This window comes from Anguilla anguilla, chromosome 13 (genome assembly GCF_013347855.1).
Source record: "Anguilla anguilla isolate fAngAng1 chromosome 13, fAngAng1.pri, whole genome shotgun sequence".
Taxonomy (NCBI): domain Eukaryota; kingdom Metazoa; phylum Chordata; class Actinopteri; order Anguilliformes; family Anguillidae; genus Anguilla; species Anguilla anguilla.
This window is the reverse complement of record NC_049213.1, coordinates 13951890-13972807: the sequence shown is the minus strand read 5'-3', so window position 1 is coordinate 13972807 and position 20918 is coordinate 13951890. Positions and strand designations below refer to the sequence as shown.

At 41.5% G+C, this 20918-nt stretch overlaps 1 protein-coding gene and 1 long non-coding RNA gene across 3 annotated transcripts in view; one reads left to right on the top strand and one right to left on the bottom strand.

The window, feature by feature from the left end:
• Nucleotides 1–20665, top strand: part of LOC118211493 (teashirt homolog 2-like) — a 33321-nt gene extending 12656 nt beyond the window's left edge. For both annotated transcript variants that reach the window (XM_035388741.1, XM_035388740.1), the window contains exon 2: nucleotides 15254–20665. In XM_035388741.1, coding sequence (XP_035244632.1) covers nucleotides 15259–18249 — 2991 coding nt within the window. In that variant the 5' untranslated portion in view covers nucleotides 15254–15258 and the 3' untranslated portion in view covers nucleotides 18250–20665. The remainder of the gene's footprint in view (nucleotides 1–15253) is intronic.
• Nucleotides 1–20918, bottom strand: part of LOC118211494 — a 68149-nt gene that overhangs the window by 30614 nt on the left and 16617 nt on the right. The window contains exon 2 of the long non-coding RNA XR_004762015.1: nucleotides 1942–2045. This is a non-coding gene — a long non-coding RNA (uncharacterized LOC118211494). The remainder of the gene's footprint in view (nucleotides 1–1941; nucleotides 2046–20918) is intronic.

Here is a 20918-nt window from a genome sequence, read left to right as displayed (position 1 = left end):
TAAATTTACCATTCGCTTTTGGGCATTTTTAACTTTTCTTCATAGATAAAGTTTAACAAATTTAACATTTACATCCAGCAGTGTGAATGAGCTCTTGAAAATGGGGAGCAACAGTCTTGCATAAACACATATCCTTTGTCATTGTGTAACCCCACACCAGTCCTGTTTTTTTCACATAGCTTTGAAATCTAGCTAAAATTTCAATGATAGGATGTCATGAATGTGAAATCCAGCTTTGCCACATTTATGACATTGTATTGGGATTTTATTATTATTAACTTACTATGAATAGGCTTACTTTTGTGTGGGCTGTGTAGGCCAGGGTCTGCAGTTAAGCCTTGTTATACATTCTATAAAAAGCACTGTATACAGATACTGAGATTTTTGAGAACATGACTAAAATGTGCATTCCTTAGTGAACAAAATATAGTTCTTGAAATAAAAACTACAAAAGTGGCACGAGTATGAAATTATGACTAGCTTTTCAGACTACCGAACTTAACAGAGAAAATCAGTGACCAGTGAGGTCCACTACAACTTCTCAGTAAATGACTAAAACCAGCTACTGTATATCACTTGATTCTTATCAGCTGGTTAAAGCATTCCTTTGTTATTTTTAGAAATTTCAGCCTCAGCTGTGCTGTGATAGTGTCCAGGTCAGATTCAGTTGGCAAACAGTAAAATGATAGAGGATGGGGAGGAAGAAACAGGAGGGGAGTTGATTTCCTGTTCTAGTGAATCATACATCAGCAGAATTCCCTCCTGTGCTGTTTGGCAGTGACAGAATGACAGGTGTCGTTTATCATATGGACTCAAAGCAGTTGTGGGAGAAAGGGATTGAAATTATTTCGGAGGTGTGGAGATTCCCCTGAGCTGAGGATCGTTTAACTGATGCCGCTCTCCGAAGGGACCAGAAATCTTCCCCTTTTTTTCCTACACTCACACCGTTTCCTGCGGCTGCCAGCATTGACAAAGAATAAAAAAGAAGCAGATCTAAAATTAATTTTATGAATTCACTGATCTTAATATCGACATGTATTAGCCATATTTTAGGTACAGTATTCCACATAATGGTTTTATAAAGAACATGCTTACACATATAGTATTTGACAATGCTTAGCAGATAACGTATGGTAACATTCATATTACAGTAAGCCAGGTATACAAGGTATGTAACAGGTAACAGCTTTCCATTACCACATGGTGTGGGACTATTCGAAATGAGAGCATGTGCTGCATGAATTTTTGAATGGCGGCACAGTTTGGCGTAAGGCATTTGTAAAAGAAAATACTTTTCAGTGGAAAACTAGCACAAAGAAGGACACTAGAAAAGAGTAAGTTCCATGGTTACGCTAATGAAACCCTGTCTAAGGTATGTGAGGTTTAAGCTCAATCTAGCGCAGGGATTGCAGAGCTGCGGCTCATGGTGAACTAACATTACAGAATGTTTTTCGCTGAAGATATTCAACGAAGCACTTTCAAAGCCGATCTGCGGCGGCGTCTCCATGCGTAGCTACTTAACGATGACAAATTAATGAACAGTATGCTGCATAATGTATGAGATTAGCAAAGGCCTACATAAAAGTGATTTAGAATACCAATTCAAGTCGATCACAATGAGGCTCTAAATGCATTTTGAGGATGTTGCTTTCTTGTGTACAATCCTTCAGGGCATTAACATTAATCAACACTCATGTCTCATACTGATATTACTGGGGTTATTATTGAGACGGGTCTGAAAAATCTCAGTTCAACGGGGGGGGGGGGGCGTGCTTTTACTGGAACAAAGCTGACAGACATTTACTGGTCTAAATGCATCCAGGGGGCCTTCGTGACCCGTCTCTGTTGCGGCGGATCAGCAGACACAGTCTTGTAAGGCGGCCACCGGACTCAGCTGCAGTAGTGTTCCCAAAGCCCCAAGGCATAAGAAACACTCGGTACCTGCCAGACCTGCTCAAATCCAGTCCATTCCACATGCAGAGAAGAGCTCAGGGCGTCTGTGCTCGCCCAGGACAGTCCAGTGTCTGTCTCAGTCATTCCTGATACTGGGTAAATAGAAAGAAAAAAAAAACCTGGATGTATATTTGGACTTAGGTATGGCTCAAACAATTTGTGAACTTATCAAACAACACTTTGATTAAATAAGTCAATGTTAGCGAATGTTTGGGACAAACAGTAGGATGTGTGGATCCAGGGCTTGGTTTCAGATTAGATGGTGCGGGTCCAGATGCAGATCCATAGCTGGTTTTGGGGAAACAAGAATAAGCCAAAACCTGCAAATGTGGTTAATTGGGACTGCTGTTGAGACATGGCATGAAATGAGGTTTAGTTGAATGTGATTGTTTGAAAATAGCCCTCTTTTCACATTTGGAGAGCACTTGAGAAGGTCTGAATGAATATTTTATGACAATATGTGCGTCTTTTAGTTGCCATTTCATGCCATAGTAAACAATTAGCACCGATATTACTTACATGCTGTGGTTTCAAGAGCTGGCATCTAGGCTTCAAAATTTACTAGATTCTCTTGCATTTTGGCAAAAGTAAGCTACATACACAAAAGCTACAGTAGGTGAATAATGACTGTGGTTCGCTGAATTCAGTTTTAAGGTATTGCTTCTGACCACGTATTTTGATTGATTAAGGTGTCAGAAAATACAATGGTGGCCAGTTTGATTCTGTCCACAGAATGAGAAAATAAATGATCCTGAATCATGATTAATGTGACGGCCCACAAACCTCCCCCCATGTTCTTCTTTTAATAGCATTTCTCAAGAATTAGCAGTTGGTTTTTGTTTTATCTTCCCATCCCTGCATTTATAATCAGTATAGCTCTGGAATACATCCATCGGGGAGGGTGTGATTAAAAACGATTAAAATGTAAATGAACATGTTTAAAATGTAAATTTGATATTTACTTTCTTCTAAACCGGGAATATTGGATGCGTTTATGTGTGGGCTGTGCGCTTTGCTCTGAATGTTTTGAAAATGTGGAGATCTCTCATTTAACGTTTCGGTTTCATAAAGTGGTGTGGCTGTGGAATCGAAGAGGCTACTGTGATCATCCAACCGGGGTGCATTTTTGTTATTTTTTAATTAATTTTTAAATCTTGGCACTAGTTACACCTATTTGATTCAAAAGAGAAGGCATCATTAACTCTCCCCCCTCCTCATATCTGTTACTGTAGCTTTTAAATCCAATAAGAAATGTAGCCATTAGTGGGCACAACCGCACACCTGGTATGCAATGTCAACTATATTTACGGCATAGTCAGCTGATTAAACAGCAACAAACTATGTGCTGAAACAAAAACACATGAAAGTAACTGAGTGTTACAATTGCATATTGGCAACAGGAGGATGGTTCTGTCATCCTTTGAAATAGGAAATTTCAGGACGCAATTTCATGCATCTATAAAATGCATTTTGTTTCTCGCTTCTATTAGTAGCTTCATAACTCTGTAAAAGTAAGTCTCTATAATAAAAAATGAGAGCAACTGGTATAATATAAAGAAGGGACAACATGCATTTATCACTGGAGGATTGAACTGGCAGTTTTCAAAGCAATGAAATTCAATTTCCTTTGAAAAACGACATTTCATTTGAAGCGGAACTGGAGTTTGTAACTGTTTTGTGCCAGTTTACCGATTCTTCAGGCACCACTTTCAATAAAATACAGCATCCAAGTCAAATTTTCATTTGTTTCTTGGAGTGGCCATTGCTACACCACTATGTATTGTACTACACAATTACAAACATGTGAAACCAAAACTTTAAAGAGGCTGATATACGCAGACTAATGGAATCACATTTGTGTCAAAATTAAACAAATAACATTAGCGTTTCTTCTATGGTACTTGGGCATACAGTGCCATGAAAAAGTTCCTTGATTTCTTCTATTATTGCATATTTGTTACACTGATTGATTGCAGATCATCAGAGAAAATGTGAGGGAAACTGGGTAAACACAAAACACATTTTTAAAATTATTATTTCATTTACTTAATTTAAAAAGTTATCAAACACCGAAATCACTCATGTGAAGTAATTGCCCCATTAGTTACCGAGTCAACCAATTACTCTAATTGAATTGATTCCTAGATTCAGCTGATTGAACACAGCCAGGCTTGATTGCAGCCAGCCCTGTTGAATCTAAACCTCTCTAAACCTTACCATCAGAGTGAAGTATTCACCACAAAGTTTCTACAAGCACACTATTCCATGATTAAAGGAAATTCCAGAAGAGATGAGAAGAAAGTTGTTGAAATATATCAGTCTGGAAAGGTTACAGACCCATTTCTAAGGCTGTGGGACGCCAATGATCCACAATGAGTGCCGTTTTCTCCAATTGGAGAACACTTGGAACAGTGGTGAATCTTCCCAGGAGTGGCTGGCCTGCCACTCATCCAGAAAGTCACAAAAGATCCCAGAGGAACATCCAAGAAACTGCAGGCCTCTCTAGCCTCAAATCAGTGTTCATTTCTCCACATAAAGAAATAGACTAGGCAAAAGTGGGATTCATGGGAGAGCAGCAAGGCAAAAACTACCCTGCTGACCAAGAAAAATGCCAATTCTCACATTTTTAAAAAACTGTGTGATCCCCAGGCCTTTTGGGACAATGTTCTATGGACAACTGAGTCGAACGTGGAACTTGTTGGACGACATGCACCAAATTATTTTTGGTGTAAAGCAAATTCAGCATTTCACATTAAGAAAATCATACCAACAGTCCAACTGGTGGTGGTAGTGTGATGGTGTGAGGATGCTTTGTTGCCTCAGGACATGGACAACATGTCATTGTTAAAGGAACAATGAATTCTGCTCTGTACCAGAAAATTCTTAAGGAGAAAGTCCGGTCACCTGTCTGTGAGCTGAAGCTGAAGCGTAATTGGGTTATGCGGCAAGTCAGTGATCCAAAACAAAAGCAAGCCTGAATGGCTGAAAAGAAACAAAATTCACGTTTCGGAGTGGCCTAGTCAAAGTCCTGACTTTAACACAATAGAGATTCAGTGGCAGGACCTGAAGGAGCAGTACATGCTTACAAACCTGCCGGTTTGCCTGAATTATAGCATTTCTGCAGAGTGGGCTTAAACTCCCCCACAACGATGTGAAAGACTTATATCAAATTATAGCCAGTGTTTGGCTGCAGTTATTGCTGTAAAGGCGGTGCAACCAATGATTATAAGTTTAAGGAGGCAAGTACGTTTTGCATATGGGTGTTTTATGACTTTTTTCATTAAATAAATGAAATAATACTAAATACTGTGTTTTGTGTTTTCTCAGGTTCTCTTCGAGTAATATTACATCCCACAATTCAGTGTGACAAATATGCAATAAAAGTGGAAATCAAGAATGGGGCAAATACTTTTTCAAGGCACTGTATGTACTGCTCCAACACATTAACTGAAAAATAACTAAGATAACTAAAATTAGCTTAGCTTAGTTAAAGCAAAGTGATCAAAAAGGTTCAGGTATATTTTTCCCCAAAGAAGCAGTATGACAAGCTCCTGTCCTAAGCAGATACTGTGACCTACATGGTACACAACAGTCTATACCTTTTGTGACTATTTTTATGACTAAATGGGCGCTCCAAAAACATTGTGCTCTCTGCTTTTCCCCCCACAAATCGTACCCTGTCGAAAAGGGCTTGGGCTGGTGCCAGCTTCAGCGGTGACACTGGTCTCAGAGGCCGGGGTGAAGGCATACCATCCAAACAGTTTGGACTTGGCTGCCTCTCTGAGTGACTCAGAAACAGACCCCTCGCCCTCAGCCACGCTGTCGAGTGACACACTTTTGTTCCCGGTCTTCAGCTCAAACAGAACGCAGGCCATCTATTGATTGTGTGAGCAGCCAATGATCTTGTCTGTCCGTGACCCACTCCTGTTTGACTGACAGATGACCAAAAACCGAAATGAAAGTGTCACGAAATGGAAAGTGTTGTCACGAAATGAAAAAAGAGCTACTCAGAAATGTGCCATTTGAAAAGTACCGCATTATGAAATAAATGGAGCCTTTAGAAAAAGCCATTTTGAGATAAAATCGGTTATAAAAATAAAAATAAAATGTTAAATCAATTAAACCAATGCTGTGAAAATAGTATGATGAAGTAATATTTGATAATAATGAGCTGAGTATTATTTAATGATTTCACTATTTATATATACACTCTATGACTAAAAGTATCTGGATACCCCTTGTTCTTGGGCTGTTTTTCATGGTTTGGGGTAGGCCCTTAAGTCCAGCGAAGGCAAATCTTAATGCTACAGCATACAATAACATTGTATAAGATTCTGTGCTTCTCCAAAAGTTTGGGGAAAGCATTCTCCTGTTTCAGCGTGACCCCATCCATATTAATGCTCATAATTTTGAACGAGATGTTCGATGTCAGGTGTCCACACACTCCAAATTATTCAACAGAGCTTTGGAATATTACTTTTCAAAACAAAATGCCTCCCTTGCTACTGTATGTAGATTAGTTCTGTGCATAAGAAAACAGCTGAAACATCTCATGTACTGAGGGTATTATTCTAATGCTACTAATTGTCAGAGCAAATTTTATATTTTTGCTAGGACTGCCACAGCTCTTCTGCAACTGCTGAGAGAAAATCACTTTGTGAGCACTGGTACACAAATGCCAGTCAGCTCATTTTCACCCATCTCAGTGAACGTAACACCTGTTAACGTTCGCACACTGTTTTTCGATATTTAAATCAGAAGGTTGCAGCTTCTGCGATTTAGTCCTACACGAAAAATTTTAATCCATCAACGGATCTTCAGGAAATTGATTTCATACGCTTGTCAGTCAAGCATCTGCATCATCAGCTTGGGCAATCATAGCGGTTGGGAAATGATTAGTGTGCGGGCGCGGCCCATGGTAAACTGTCGGATGTACGCCAGGCTGGCGCTAACCGGGCTGCGGCGCCATGACTGTGGCATAATTGGTCGCAGCGTCGTCGAGGGAAGGTTCGAGTCAGTGAGACTGGTCATGATTTACTGTGCAACTGACCTTTAGACAGCTACCCATGTTCAGCACCAGCTGTGCATAGTGTATCTCTCTAGCACAATGCCAGTAAGATACCCTGAAAGAAACCAATCAAACGAACATACCATCTCTCTATCTATGCATTTAATCGATAAAATGCATAGCTACGTAAACTGTGTGTGTGTGTGTGTTTGTGTGTATACAACTTGTTTTTGTGTTTGTGTGTCCGTATGGTAAGCACACTCCATTCTTTAACTTCATTTTGTCAGACAGCCTCTGAAATTTGTCTGAAAAAACCTGCCAGACTGCTTCTCCGCCAATGACAGGCCGCGCTGTCAATACTTCTCAAGATGGATAGCGCCTCAGCTCGCCTATCGATTCGGCGCGGGCCAGAGATAAAAGTATCATTTGTCATTTGTGGAATTATTCGGAGCCGTAGTTAAGAGCGGGAGCAGGGGGAGATGGCCGTGCCCCTCGGGGAGTTGCCGGCTGTCTGGCCTTTGATGAATGGCCGCTCAGGTTTTTGGTTTCGGTGCCACCGCCGGGGCCCTTTTGGCTGTCGCTTCGCTTTCACCGCAGTCCAAGAACAACACGACGACGGGTCCAAGGGCTGAGGAACGTCATCCCTGTCACGAGCAGGCCCGCAGCTGCCCGCGGTCTGAGCACAGCAGCTGTATGAGCGGGAGGTTTTTTTGTTTCCTGTGCTGTATGAGGGTGAAGTTATCTATTGTATGTGCTGTATGAGAGGGTGAAGTTATCTATTGTATGTGCTGTATGAGGGTGAAGTTTTCTGTTGAATGTGCTGTATGAGGGTGACATGTTCTGTTGAATGTGCTGTATGAGGGTGAAGTTATCTATTGTATGTGCTGTATGATAGGGTGAAGTTATCTATTGTAAGTGCTGTATGAGAGGGTGAAGTTATCTATTGTATGTGCTGTATGAGAGGGTGAAGTTATCTATTGTATGTGCTGTATGAGGGTGAAGTTATCTATTGTATGTGCTGTATGAGAGGGTGAAGTTATCTATTGTATGTGCTGTATGAGGGTGAAGTTATCTATTGTAGGTGCTGTATGAGGGTGAAGTTATCTATCGTATGTGCTGTATGAGGGTGAAGTTATCTATTGTATGCGTTGTATGAGAGGGTGAAGTTATCTATTGTATGTGTTGTATGAGGGTGACATTTTCTGTTGAATGTGTTGTATGAGGGTGAAGTTATCTATTGTATGCACTGTATGAGGGTGAAGTTATCTATTGTATGCGCTGTATGAGGGTGAAGTTATCTATTGTATGTGTTGTATGAGGGTGAAGTTATCTATTGTATGTGCTGTATGAGGGTGAAGTTATCTATTGTATGTGCTGTATGAGGGTGAAGTTATCTATTGTATGTGTTGTATGAGGGTGAAGTTATCTATTGTATGTGCTGTATGAAAGGGTGAAGTTATCTATTGTATGTGCTGTATGAGGGTGAAGTTATCTATTGTAAGTGCTGTATGAGAGGGTGAAGTTATCTATTGTATGTGCTGTATGAGGGTGAAGTTATCTATTGTAAGTGCTGTATGAGGGTGAAGTTATCTATTGTATGTGCTGTATGAGAGGGTGAAGTTATCTATTGTATGTGCTGTATGAGGGTGAAGTTATCTATCGTATGTGCTGTATGAGGGTGACGTTTTCTGTTGTTAGTGTTGTATATGGGCGAGTCTTTTTTGTTGTTGCAGTTTCTCCCAAGTTGATGCCTGTCAGTTTTATCATAAATTTAGATAGAAGTAGATTAGGATATGCTGATATATAGATATAGGAAACAGTACGATGAATATAGAGACAAATAAATATGACAAGTGCAACATTAATTTCCTAAGTGTCCACTGCAGTTTCCAAACTGTTTTTAAGCTGGATGGCTATCATTGCTGAGCTATATAGGGAGCTGGCTGTTGCATTACTTTAAAAGATCTACATGGAAAATCCTGCAAGCCACTTTTGGAGAAGGAATTGGCTTTTTCGAGCAGGCGTTCATTTCAGAGCACGTCTCCGCTTCTGAAAAGTGTTCCATTTCCTAGCAGAGTTTCATCGGTTCGGGCGCACGTTTGCATTCCTGGGGTTCTATATACAGAATTGGTCTATATAGTGCATGCATTTAAATGAGCTCTGCATTTCAACAGCAGGTGTTGACAGCCAGTCATGGAAGCTTACTTCAGGATTCATCCATTATATGCACAAACAAAGAACTTGCTTCTATCGAGGCATTACGAGTTAGCTGTGAAGTCCTATTTTCTTGCTCAAATTCAATACGAAGGGAATTTGCATTTCTCATGTAATTAGATACTTAATGTGAAATGTCTTTGGCAGCTAAAAAGGAGAGAAACATTTTTATAAAAACATCTTGTCAAGGACGCATCACCTTTAAAGTAGCCTACATAATGCGCAAAGTTCAAAACAAATTCGAAAAAGTGATACTACTTCAACAGTATAGTAATGCATTGCCTTTTTAAAAAAAAGGAACAAGGATGGGTGTGTGTTGTCCAATCAAGAGTGATTGAAAAGCGGAGAACAGAATGATTGGCGTCTCCCTCGTTACATGGTAAAGATCCGGTTTTGCGCGACAGGCCGAGAGCTCCTTCGGGCTGCAGCAGAAAGTTGCGAGCCGGTCGGGGGAACGCGCTCCATCTTTTAATTACCGCCGGCGTCGTCGGGGCGAGGCGAGGCGAGCGGAGCCGGGGCGTTCACTTTTTTTTTAATTAAAGCTCCGCGCCGCGGCTCGTCAGTGTACATTATCGGCGGGGCGAGCGTCGACGCCGTTGCTCCCCTCTCTCCGCCTCTTTTGTCTCTGTCTTTATCAAAAGGACGTGATTTATGGTTTCTCTCCGCTTTCCCAGGTCTCATCCATCAAGGGCCCCGCCGCGCCCGAGCGCCGCGCTGTAAATCATCCCCGAAAGTCTGCCACTCATTTCCATCGACTGGTCCCGCCGTCGGCCTCGCCTCCGTCGCCCACGAACCCGCTCCTTCCCCCCCCTCGCGCGCAACCTTATTGACACGCCGGTGTCTGTTCCGGTCTGCCGCTTCACCCCCCCCCCCCCCCCCCCCCCCCCTCCACCGGCCTTTCAATAAACGACCCGCTTTCCCGGGTAATGAATGCAAGTTAGAAGCTCGAGCGGTATTGCGGTCGCTTGGATCTGCAGTCCGGGCCTAACGATAATGGTAAACAGTGTACTTCGACTGTTGTGATACTTTTTAAATGTAATTTCTCATGCTCTTTTGGCAAAACTGTCAACGATTAACGTGTTGATACTGGCCTGGATTCAGTAAGCATTTATGAGTTCATTCAAACACAAAAAGCATTGTAGTCTTTGTTTAACGAATGTGGGGATTTAAATTTGGTGATTACTGAACAAGCCAAACTGCAAAGAGACTGGACACTTGCAGAGTCGGTGAATGAGCAATGTTGTGACACAGAGCAGACTATGCTGGAATATGCTGTAATGAAAATGCATATAGGCAGGAATCATGAAATATTGCACTTTATCATTCATTTGAGTTTTTATTCTGCTCTGTCAGGAAATGGAGGGTTTCATGCTCGGTAATTAACTATGTTACTATACAACCTTAAACTGTGTGTCTCAAGCTCAGTTTGTGAGACTCCACACCAGTACAAACAGAAACAGAAATCTGATGGATATTGAGGTGGGTACAGGCAACTCAGAATTAAGGAGGCCTTTATAATAAACAAAAAGCCTTGCTTATCTCCTAATGAACTACAAAATAAATAAAAAAATATTGAATAAGGTTTCTCTAATCCCTCACATTGCCTTGTAGTAATGTAGTGTTCTCTGTAGTGTAGTGTTCTCTGTTGCATTTTTTATTTGCATGTTCCTGTTCATATTCCAATTTCCATACAAAAACGCGTGTCAAAATACAAACAGTTAACAGACTATGGGAAGGTAAGAGAACTGCAAAAACGCGTTTGTAGTCTAAAAAAACCTGGGTACAATGCCAACTGCATTAATAAAGTCATATCAAATTCACAAGACCTTTGCTAGCTTGTGAAGGTAGTATCGTCTAAACAGAGGAATTTGTGGTTTGATTCCACAGGATGTCGACTGTCAGGAACAAAAAGCTAAAACAAGTTCTGTTCTTTTGCAGTGGAGATGTGTGTGTTGATGGGCCTTTGCATAAACAGATGGGAAATCTGAGGGGGGATGTCTGGGGGAGGCTCAATGTTCATATGTTTATACACAGCGTCGGGAGAAAGGATATTTTTAAGTGTTCCAAGAGGCCAAAGGGGTGGTGTGTGTGTGTGTGTGTGTGTGTGTAGGTGTACACAGTGAAATGTTCAGTGTTAAATCAACTCCAACAGTGTTTATATGAGTGCACTATGGCCAGAGTGGACTCATATAAACTCTTAAGAGATGAATTAACACTGTGCAATTTACTGTGTGTGTGTGTGTGTGTGTCTGCGCCTGCGTGGGTGTGTAGATGTCCGGTGGCGCACACAAATGACGAAATGCCATTTCACAGATCTCAGGCCTCACTGCCCAGTCAGGCTGAGGCCTGTTCGACCTGTCCTTCGAGTGGGAGCTTCACGCGGGCAGCAGAACAGCTTCTTTACTCGTGGCATTATGGACAACACTGACGGCATTCGGCCAACAGACGAACAGGGAAAATGCAAGATTACCAGTGTCAACTAAATGAACAATTGGGGTTGCTGGGTGGCGCAACCTGCTCATACATGTGTCCCGTGATCACATAAAATAATTTAAAGACATTAATTAATGATTGAGGGATGGTGCAGAAATTGTTCAGACTGTACCTCTATCAAGCAAGTTTGCTCACAAATTGAAGTGGATGGTACACTTTTAGCATGCATTTTTATGTTTTAAATATCACAAGTTGACTCAACACCAACAGGCAGTTTGCAGGTTTTTTTGTTCATATGGCCACTATACTTGGTGGTACAACTTAGTAGTCATGTCATAGAAAAGTGAGACATTTTCTTTCCAAGAATACAATCCCAATGCATGTGGAAGTCATACTTTTGAGTTTTGGGCATCAGAGGAAGTACAGAATGATAAATGAACTGGGGAAAAAAGTGGATAGATAGCAATCAGTTAAGATTTAGATTTTAATCAAATGGACCATGGTGATAGGATGCCAATATTTTCTTCAGTCTGGGTAACGCTTTACTCAAAAGTTCAGCTTCACTGCCTATTCTATCAAACTAAAACCAAGCAACATTTATTGCTCTCTCTAGACTTACTGAAGATTATTCATTAGGATCCTAAAATGGGAGTAAACAATTTGTGAAGAAAAAAAGAAAAACCAGTGACTGTACTGTTTATAATAGATTTTTTGGAGTCTTTTTTCATTCCACAGGGAATGTACGAGCGTACTGGCCTGAAAAGGTGACGGCAATCTCTTCACACTGAACATGTCGGCTTCTCCTCTCCCTGTATCAAGGGCTTTCCAGACAAAAGGCAAGCGCGAGGGAACCATGCTGTTGATTTTTGTGACGTACAGAAACTGCCAATTCTCATTTATTTTAGAAGGGCCTGACAAGCTAACAGATGCAAGTGATTTTCAGTCACTTCCTCTCTTGGCAACTTGGACTTGCCCAGCTCCCCAGAGGGTCAAAGGTGGCAACTTTCATTAAAGTCAAAGTGTGCTTGAGTCAAGTTCAGACCGGGTTTTCTGCATCTAATCATCCATTAGATCTCGTTTGCACTTGCCTTGAGAATTAAAAAAAAAAGAAGGTGATAGCCCTCATACAGTACAGCCACCTCACAATGTGGGTAAATAAATGATATGATATTCAAAAACATGAAGGATAAGTCCAAAAAAAAAAAAAAAATGATGTAAAATGCATATTAATTTTGATTGTGCCAACTGTCAGCTTTAATCCACATCCAGTGGTCCTTCTAGAAACTACAGCCCTTTTTATATACAGGCCCCCCATTTTAGGAGACAGATTAACATAATGAAATAAACTCATCCTATTTAGTAGTTTCCTTTGCATTTGATGACTTCCTCAAGTCTGCAACTCAAAGACATGACCAGACACTGGGTATCTTCCCTGTTGTTCCTCTGACAGGCCTGTACTGTAGCCATCTTCAGTTCCTGTTTGTTTTGGGGGATTTTTGCCTTCAGTCTTGCCTGCAGCAAGTGAAAAGCATGTTCTGTTGGAACAGCAGGTTGGATGATTGACTTGGTCAGACAAGAACGTTCCACTTTTTGGCCCTAAAAATCTCCTTGGTTGCTTTAACAGTAAGTTCAGGGTAATTGTCCTGCTACAAAGTGAAGCGCTGTTCAGCGTGTTTTGAGGCATTTGGTAGGATTTGAGCAGATAAGATGTTTCTGTACACTTCAGTGCTGCTGTCAGCAGTCACATCATCAATAAAGACAAGTGAGCCAGTTCCAGTGGCAGAGATACATGCCCAAGCCATAACACTACCTCCAGGATGTTTCCAAGATGAGGGGGGATACTCATAGATCATGAGCAGTTCCTGTCTTTCGTCACAGTTTTCTTTCCATCACTTTGGTACAGCTTAATGCTCATCTGTCAATTAGAGTTTGTTCCAGAACTCTACTGTTTTTTAAAAGTACTTTTTATAAAACTCTAACTTGGCCTTTTTTTTCGTGTAACCTTATATTCACCGTTTAATTTCAAATTCAATGTACTGGAGTACAGAGCAAAAACAACAACAAAAAAATCTGTCACTGTTGAAATACTAACGGACTACACTACGTGTGTAGTATATAGTGTATAAGAGGCGGCAGTGTAGTATTATGGGTAAGGAACTGGTTCAGGTTCAATTCCCGGGTAGGAAATTGTACTCTTGAGCAAGGTACTTAACATGCATCACTTCAATGTATATCCAGCTGTATAAGTGGATGCAAAGTAAATGCTATGTAGAATGTTGTGTAAGTCCCTCTGGGTGAGAGTGTCTGCTAAAAGCCTGTATTGTAATATGTGTAGATGTCATCACATTTTTTCTGTTCAGACATTTACTGCTGCAGAAATAATACAAGGGTTACACTGTAACCAAATCATATTATAAGTACCTCAGTCAGCTGACTGCTGATGGACACCCTAAGCTTCGGATATATTTTTCATTTTCATTGACACAGTCCTAGAGTTTGTGACATACTGTGTCTACATCATGATGTACATGAGTCAGGTTGCATCGTAACATGGTATCGTAACATGATGTTTTTGGGCCACAGAGTATTGTAGTGAGCTACGGGATAGTGAGCTTTTGTACAGAATGTCGATGTCTACAAATGCTTTACTCCAAAGGATTGGAATAATATGCATGTTACATAGAGGGGTCTGCTTAGACATCAGCCAATTTGGTACTATTTTTGTCTTTTGCCTGGCAGTCAATTTGAGTCTTTTATGGAATTAATTCAGGATGTCAGATACTAAGAAAAAAATCCTTGTTTTTTCAGTTATTCAAAAAAAAGTATTCTCAGATGATTTGAGGATGAATGTAGTACCATTTCATATTCATAAATTGTGTTCTCAAAAGTGGAAACAGTATATTTTTTTAGCATTTCATCATAATGCAAAAGAAAAAAGAAAGATAAAAAGAGCGAAACTCACAGTCCTCAAGCCAGTTGAGATCTTGAGGGAAAGATCATGAAAAATTTTTGTGTTCAGTCATCCGGCAATTCTAAGTTTCTGGTTTGTCAGGACCATTAACTTGTGCCATGGCTGACCAACTAAACACTTTACATGCAAATTATTTTCAAATACTTATTAACTCAATGGTTAAACTTTACTAGATACACATTATATTATATACTAGGTTCTTACAGTATTAAGTACTGCCATTGAATTAATTCATTTAGTAATAATAAACCCACAAATGCATTATGGCCGTTTTATTAAGTCTTCTTGAATGTGGCCAATCAAACTAAATTACAGGTTTTAAACCCTGTTAAGCATAATCATTACATTTTACACCAGAAATGTTAATGCATCATTAGATCTAGTTTACTTATACATTATTTACAGTGCAGAAGGGAGAATAAAGAAATAAATATCCAGTGATGATTGTTGAAAGTGAAATTTCAACTATTCTATCAAAAATGTGCATGTAACAAATCATTACCAACACTTTCCCACAAAGATAAAATAAACTGGGATACCAAGACAGCCAAATCAACCCAAACCCTTCCTCACCCTATCCATACTTTGCTGTCAGTCCTCTATAAGACCAAGAAAATCTGAACCACACTGTACATTCTGCTCACAAAAATCATGTTTCTGTTTTTCTCTTTCAGTGTACATGCCTGATGACGAATCAGGTTTTCAAGAGTCCAGCACAGAGGGTGAAGGACAGCAAAGTACCCAAGCTGGGGAAGAGCGTCCTGAGGAGCCCAATCCAAAGGAGCCAAAGGACAAAGAGACAGATGACAAAAACAGCTACAGCCGCCAAAACTCTCCCAACAGCGTCCTGTCCAATCAGGAGGCAGAATTAGAGTCCCGCCTGAGTGATGTCAGCGATATACCTTCCGACAAGAGCGACACGTCCGCCCAGAGCCAGAAGAATGACGAAAGCAAAAGCACAAAGCTGGAGAACAGGACGAATGGCGGGTTGGAGAAAAGGAGCTCCACCTACGCCAACTTCCTGTCCGACTCCTACTGGACGCGGGTCGGGCTGGGCCTCAAGGTGGGCAAAAAGGGCAGCAAGGGCAGCTGTGATAGCACAAACGAAGGCGGCCCCAAGAGCGAATTTGACTGGCACCAGGACGCGCTCTCTAAACACTTTCGTCCAGGCCACGCTCTGAAGCCCGCCTCCAAGACGAACCTGTTCGGCGGTGTCCACCTGCAGAGGCAGAGCGGCAGGGCGTGTGGGTCTGTGTTCACCGGGGCCAGCCGGTTTCGCTGCAGGGACTGCAGCTCAGCCTACGACACCCTGGTGGAGCTGACGGTCCACATGAACAGAAGCGGACACTACCAGGATGGGTCCCAGAGCAACAGCTCCTCATCCAAGGGGCAAAAAAAGGGCTTGCAGGTCTCGGAGTGTAAGGAGGATGCCCAGAAGGTCCTCAAGTGCATGTTCTGCGGCCATTCTTTTGACACCCTCCAGGACTTAAGCGTTCACATGATAAAGACTAAGCATTACCAAAAAGTGCCTTTGAAAGAGCCCATTCCTGTACTGCCGCCTAAATTAGTGCCACACGCTAAGAAGCGGGCGCATGAAGCCACCAGGCCTTGTTCTCCGGACTCCACGACAGGGCTGGCTACTAGAATCAATCCGCTAATGTCATTTGCCTCTCACAGTTCCCATGCCGGGTATGGGTACCAGAACGGTGCCAGCTACGCGTTTCAATTTGAGACGTGCAAGTCCCAGATTCTGAAGTGCATGGAGTGCGGGAGCTCACACGACACTCTGCAGCAGCTCACCGCTCACATGATGGTGACAGGACACTTTGTCAAGGTAACTAGCTCCGCGTCTAAGAAGGGAAAACTCTTAGCCCTGGACCCCGCGTCTGTGGAGAAGATGCAGCCGCTTGCGCCATCCCCGGGAAAGGAAACCCAGCATACCGGCGAGGCCGATAAAGCACTGCCGAAAAGCTCTACTTGGGATGCTGAGAAGGACATCCATGAGGAAAATATGGAAGAGGACACAAATGGCAGCAGTGCTGAAGGAAAAGGCTACGACAAACGGAATATTGAAGGTGAAAGGCCAGGGGACACAGCGTTCAAGGTCCAGTACCTGCGTGAAGAAGACCTTGCGCACGTATCGACTGGAGGAGGTGATATACTGAAATCTTTAGCCAACACGGTCACCTCTGCCATCAACAAGGCTCAAACTGGAACCCCCAGCTGGAGTGCCTATCCCAGCATCCACGCGGCATACCAGTTTTCAGGACTGTCAAAAAACTCGCCAGCGTCACAGCCTGTCCAGCTGAAACAGGCCTTAAACAACAAACTGAGAGTAATAGCCCCAAAGGGGCCGCCGCACCGGTCTGCCCAGGGGGCAAAGTTTTTCCAAGCGCAGCGTCACGGCTTGGATGTGAAAAAAGAGAATGGCGGCCCTCATGTCGGCAAAGGGTGCCCAAACTGGAAGGTTGGCCGTGGCGAAAAGGACGGAGGCGATGGCAAAGAGGTTTCTCCGCCAGTTCACAGAGACTGCGTGGAAAAAGGCCACGATGTGATAAAAAAGAGGCTGAGTCCTCAACTCTCAGACAAGAAAGGTAAGGAATCCCCATGTTCTTTTACCAGCGATGGGTCACCACTCGCTGGCAACTCTCCTGAGGTGATGTGTACAAACCCGCTGAGTGCGCTGCAGTCTGTTTTTAACAATCATCTGGGGAAAGCTAACAAACCATCCAATGAAATGTCAGAACCAGATAATCCCGCTAGTGTCCAGACAACACTGTCCAAAGTAAGAAAAAATCTGGAGAGCCCCGCTTTACCGACCGTTCCCTCCAGACCAAGGAGGGTGACCAAGGAGTTTACTTCTGAGAGCAATGATCAGCCAATGGACTTAACGCAATCCAAAAGGCCTAAACTAAGCACCGCCTGCCTGCAGTCGAGCGCTCCATTGCAGCGGAAACACGCTTTATCCGACATCGCTGATATGGTCAAGATTCTTCCAAAAGCCACAACACCAAAGCCTTCACTGCCTTCGAAACCGCCCATGGTGAAACTTGAAACGGACATGCGATGCTTTGAGGATGTGTCGCAGAAGCGGAAGGGCAGGCAGTCCAACTGGAACCCGCAGCACCTCCTTATCTTGCAAGCCCAGTTCGCGTCCAGCCTTTTCCTGACCACTGATGGCAAGTACTTGCTATCAGAACTTGGACCTCAGGAACGAATGCATATATCCAAGTTTACTGGACTCTCCTTGACCACCATTAGCCACTGGTTGGCAAATGTGAAATATCAGTTGAGGAAAACAGGAGGGACAAAGTTCTTGAAGAACATGGACTCTGGACATCCCATCTTGCACTGCAATGACTGCGCAACTAAATTCCGGACACCCGCTGCTTTCATATCCCATCTAGAATCCCACCTCGGGTTCCAAATCAAAGACTTAGGCAAACTTTCAATTGACCATCGTTCAAAAGCGGAGCCAGAGTTGACCAACTCTGTTGTGGAAAGACCAGCAGAGACACAGAATGCAGAGGATGAAATTGACTCCAAGTTCAAGTGCAAGCTTTGCTGTCGATCATTCATCAGCAACCATGCTGTCAAACTCCATTTAAGTAAAACTCACAGCAAATCACCTGAGAGCCATTCACAATTTGTAGAAATGGACCAAGAATAGCTTCATCGGTACTTAAAACAAATGTTGCTGTCTATTTAATTTAGTTCTTAATTTAATGTAGGTAACTGGTATTTATTGTAATTGTTTGCCATTTTCATTTCCGTTTGTAGGCCTGTTTCACTTTACATAATTTCAAGTAACATTATCTAAATATTACCATCCATTTTGGAAAAACTGATATGCACATTACCTAACAATTGGACCGTTGAGATTTTTTGATGATGGAAACATAGATCAGGGATAAATAACCTTTTTTTGCAATATGTTTTGATGCATCACCAATAATAAGCTGTATTACTGCTTGAAAAATAATTGCTGACATTTGCATGCAATAGCACTGGCTATGACCATTTATTTGTATGATATGCCAAGGTTTCATTTTAGTACACAAATTATATGTTGATCAATGTGATTTAAAGTTTAATGACGATTTACCTGAAGCAACACTGAAATGTACTTTTATTTCATGGTAAATTCCTTTGTAAAACAGAAGACAGAAAAGCACTTTAATAAATCTCTCATCACCAGGCACAAATTCTGCCAATGGTCATGTCAATGATTGGAATGGCACAACTATTGTAGAAAGGCTGTAAGGGTATAACAGTCATACACAATATTGATAGATCCAAAATACCTTTCAAACCGGACACTAAAATAGTAGGAGACCAGTACATTTTGAGCAGAGTGGAATAAAGTATGAACATTTTCCAAGACCTTGATTTAAATTTCACATACAGAAATTATGCCACTTTCTAATGTCTAACTTTGATTCTATGTTGCTACTTTAATCAGTATCTGAAAATCCAACAGCTAAACCATTTCTACATTAGTCAGAAAGTCCATTACTGTAGTATAAATGAGAGAAATCCCATCAAGATCTGAGAAGTATGCCAATTCTGTTCTTTTTTCATTGTACTTTTCACAATGAAGGTTGCATGGTTGCTAACCTCACAGAAGAGAAAATATTGACCACTCCTCATCTTAACAGTGTAAGAACAGTTGGTTTAAAAATGACTTCCGTATGCACAGCCACCAACACTCACAACAAATGCAACTTTACTCCACACATTGTTTCAGTCAACAGTGTGGAGATCCTCACCCCCGTGCCCTCAGATAGGATTACCCATTGATTAGCCACATAGAGTTCCTCACTGGCCTAATGGAAATCAAGCAGTTTTTGACACTGCATATGTTCACATGTGAGAAGGTTCAAAAATACAGCGTCGCCTCTTTCTAAATGAAAGAGTGTGCATCAATCGTTAAATTATGTCAACCTGAACTGGAAGAATTATGAATTTTAGGTGGCACAGAATGCATATTAGAAGTATGGACAGGGGCAACAACCATGAGCACTTACATGTAATAAGTGGTTGGGTTAAAAACTGCCTGATAGTTACCAACTTGCAAAATGGGACTGGTCTCTGTGTCATATGGTGTCATAAGTTTCTTTCTCTAGTTTTTGCTCAGTGTTAATTTTATATGGTCTGCACAGTTGCGTATGGACAGACTTAAGGGTTCCTTCTCTTCCAAATATATTACTGTATGCTTTAAACTTTAGAAGGCCTCACACATATTCTTGGTAGTGTACAATAGACCATTCCATTGAGCATGACTGATTTATTTCCATATTTTCACCTCACTCAGCTAAGCATCTCATCTGAAAAACAAGGTATCCTACATTACAGATGTCTGTCACTGCTGTCTTCTGCTCAGTCCAGACAGAAGACTGACCCCTAGTGGCTCGCAAACACCACTTCCAGCAACAACATTTTTAGGTGGCCGACTACATTTTTACTCATTTAAGACACTTTTAACCAGAGCAACTTACAATGTAAAAGAACATGAGTGAATTCACTCAACTTATATGAGCAACAGTGTCAGACCTGGCTATTAATATTTCCAGGCTGCCGAGTGTATATGCAACATCACTAAAGCGCTAAATGTAAGTTTACCACGCCAAGCTATACATTTTACAGACTGTAAGTACACACAGAGGAATATCCAAAACTTGAACGAATATAATTAGAATTCATTACAATAGATAGGAGTGCTGGTACTACCAAGCCCAAATGTACTTGGTTTTAACCACTGGGCAGGAGTTAGGTGCAAGATAGTATAGAGCTGCCGGCTAATTAACTTCAGAAGAGCATGGAAGGAATCGTGGCTCATGTTAGCATCTGTCTGCAAAGCTGCATGACTCATTAAACACAACGTACCACCATACATGTTAATGAGGGTTTCTCTAAGAGAGTGACACCAGGATAAAAACAGAAATTATCCTCGATCGTATTCCGAGGTTTTGAATATGACTGTTATCCACACCATGTATGTAACAATCTGTGTGCTTAACAAACCTTTCTTTATTTTATGGGAAACTGTATTCACTTTTCTGATGCTACAATAAATAAAGTGCTTTTATGAAATTTGGCAGTTAAACAAGGGTGCCTTGCTGCAAGCCTTGGCTCCCTCAGTATTTATCTTCTTTAAAATAAGAGCCAAATACTGTTCTGTCAATAAATTATTGAATATTATATAGCAAACAAACTGTTCAGTGGTTAACTTTCTTGATTTTTTAAACTTTATTTTAAAGGTCTCAGGTGATTACATATTAATGCATTATAGGATAAAATATTTTTTAACACTATAATTATTATATTAATGCATTGTTG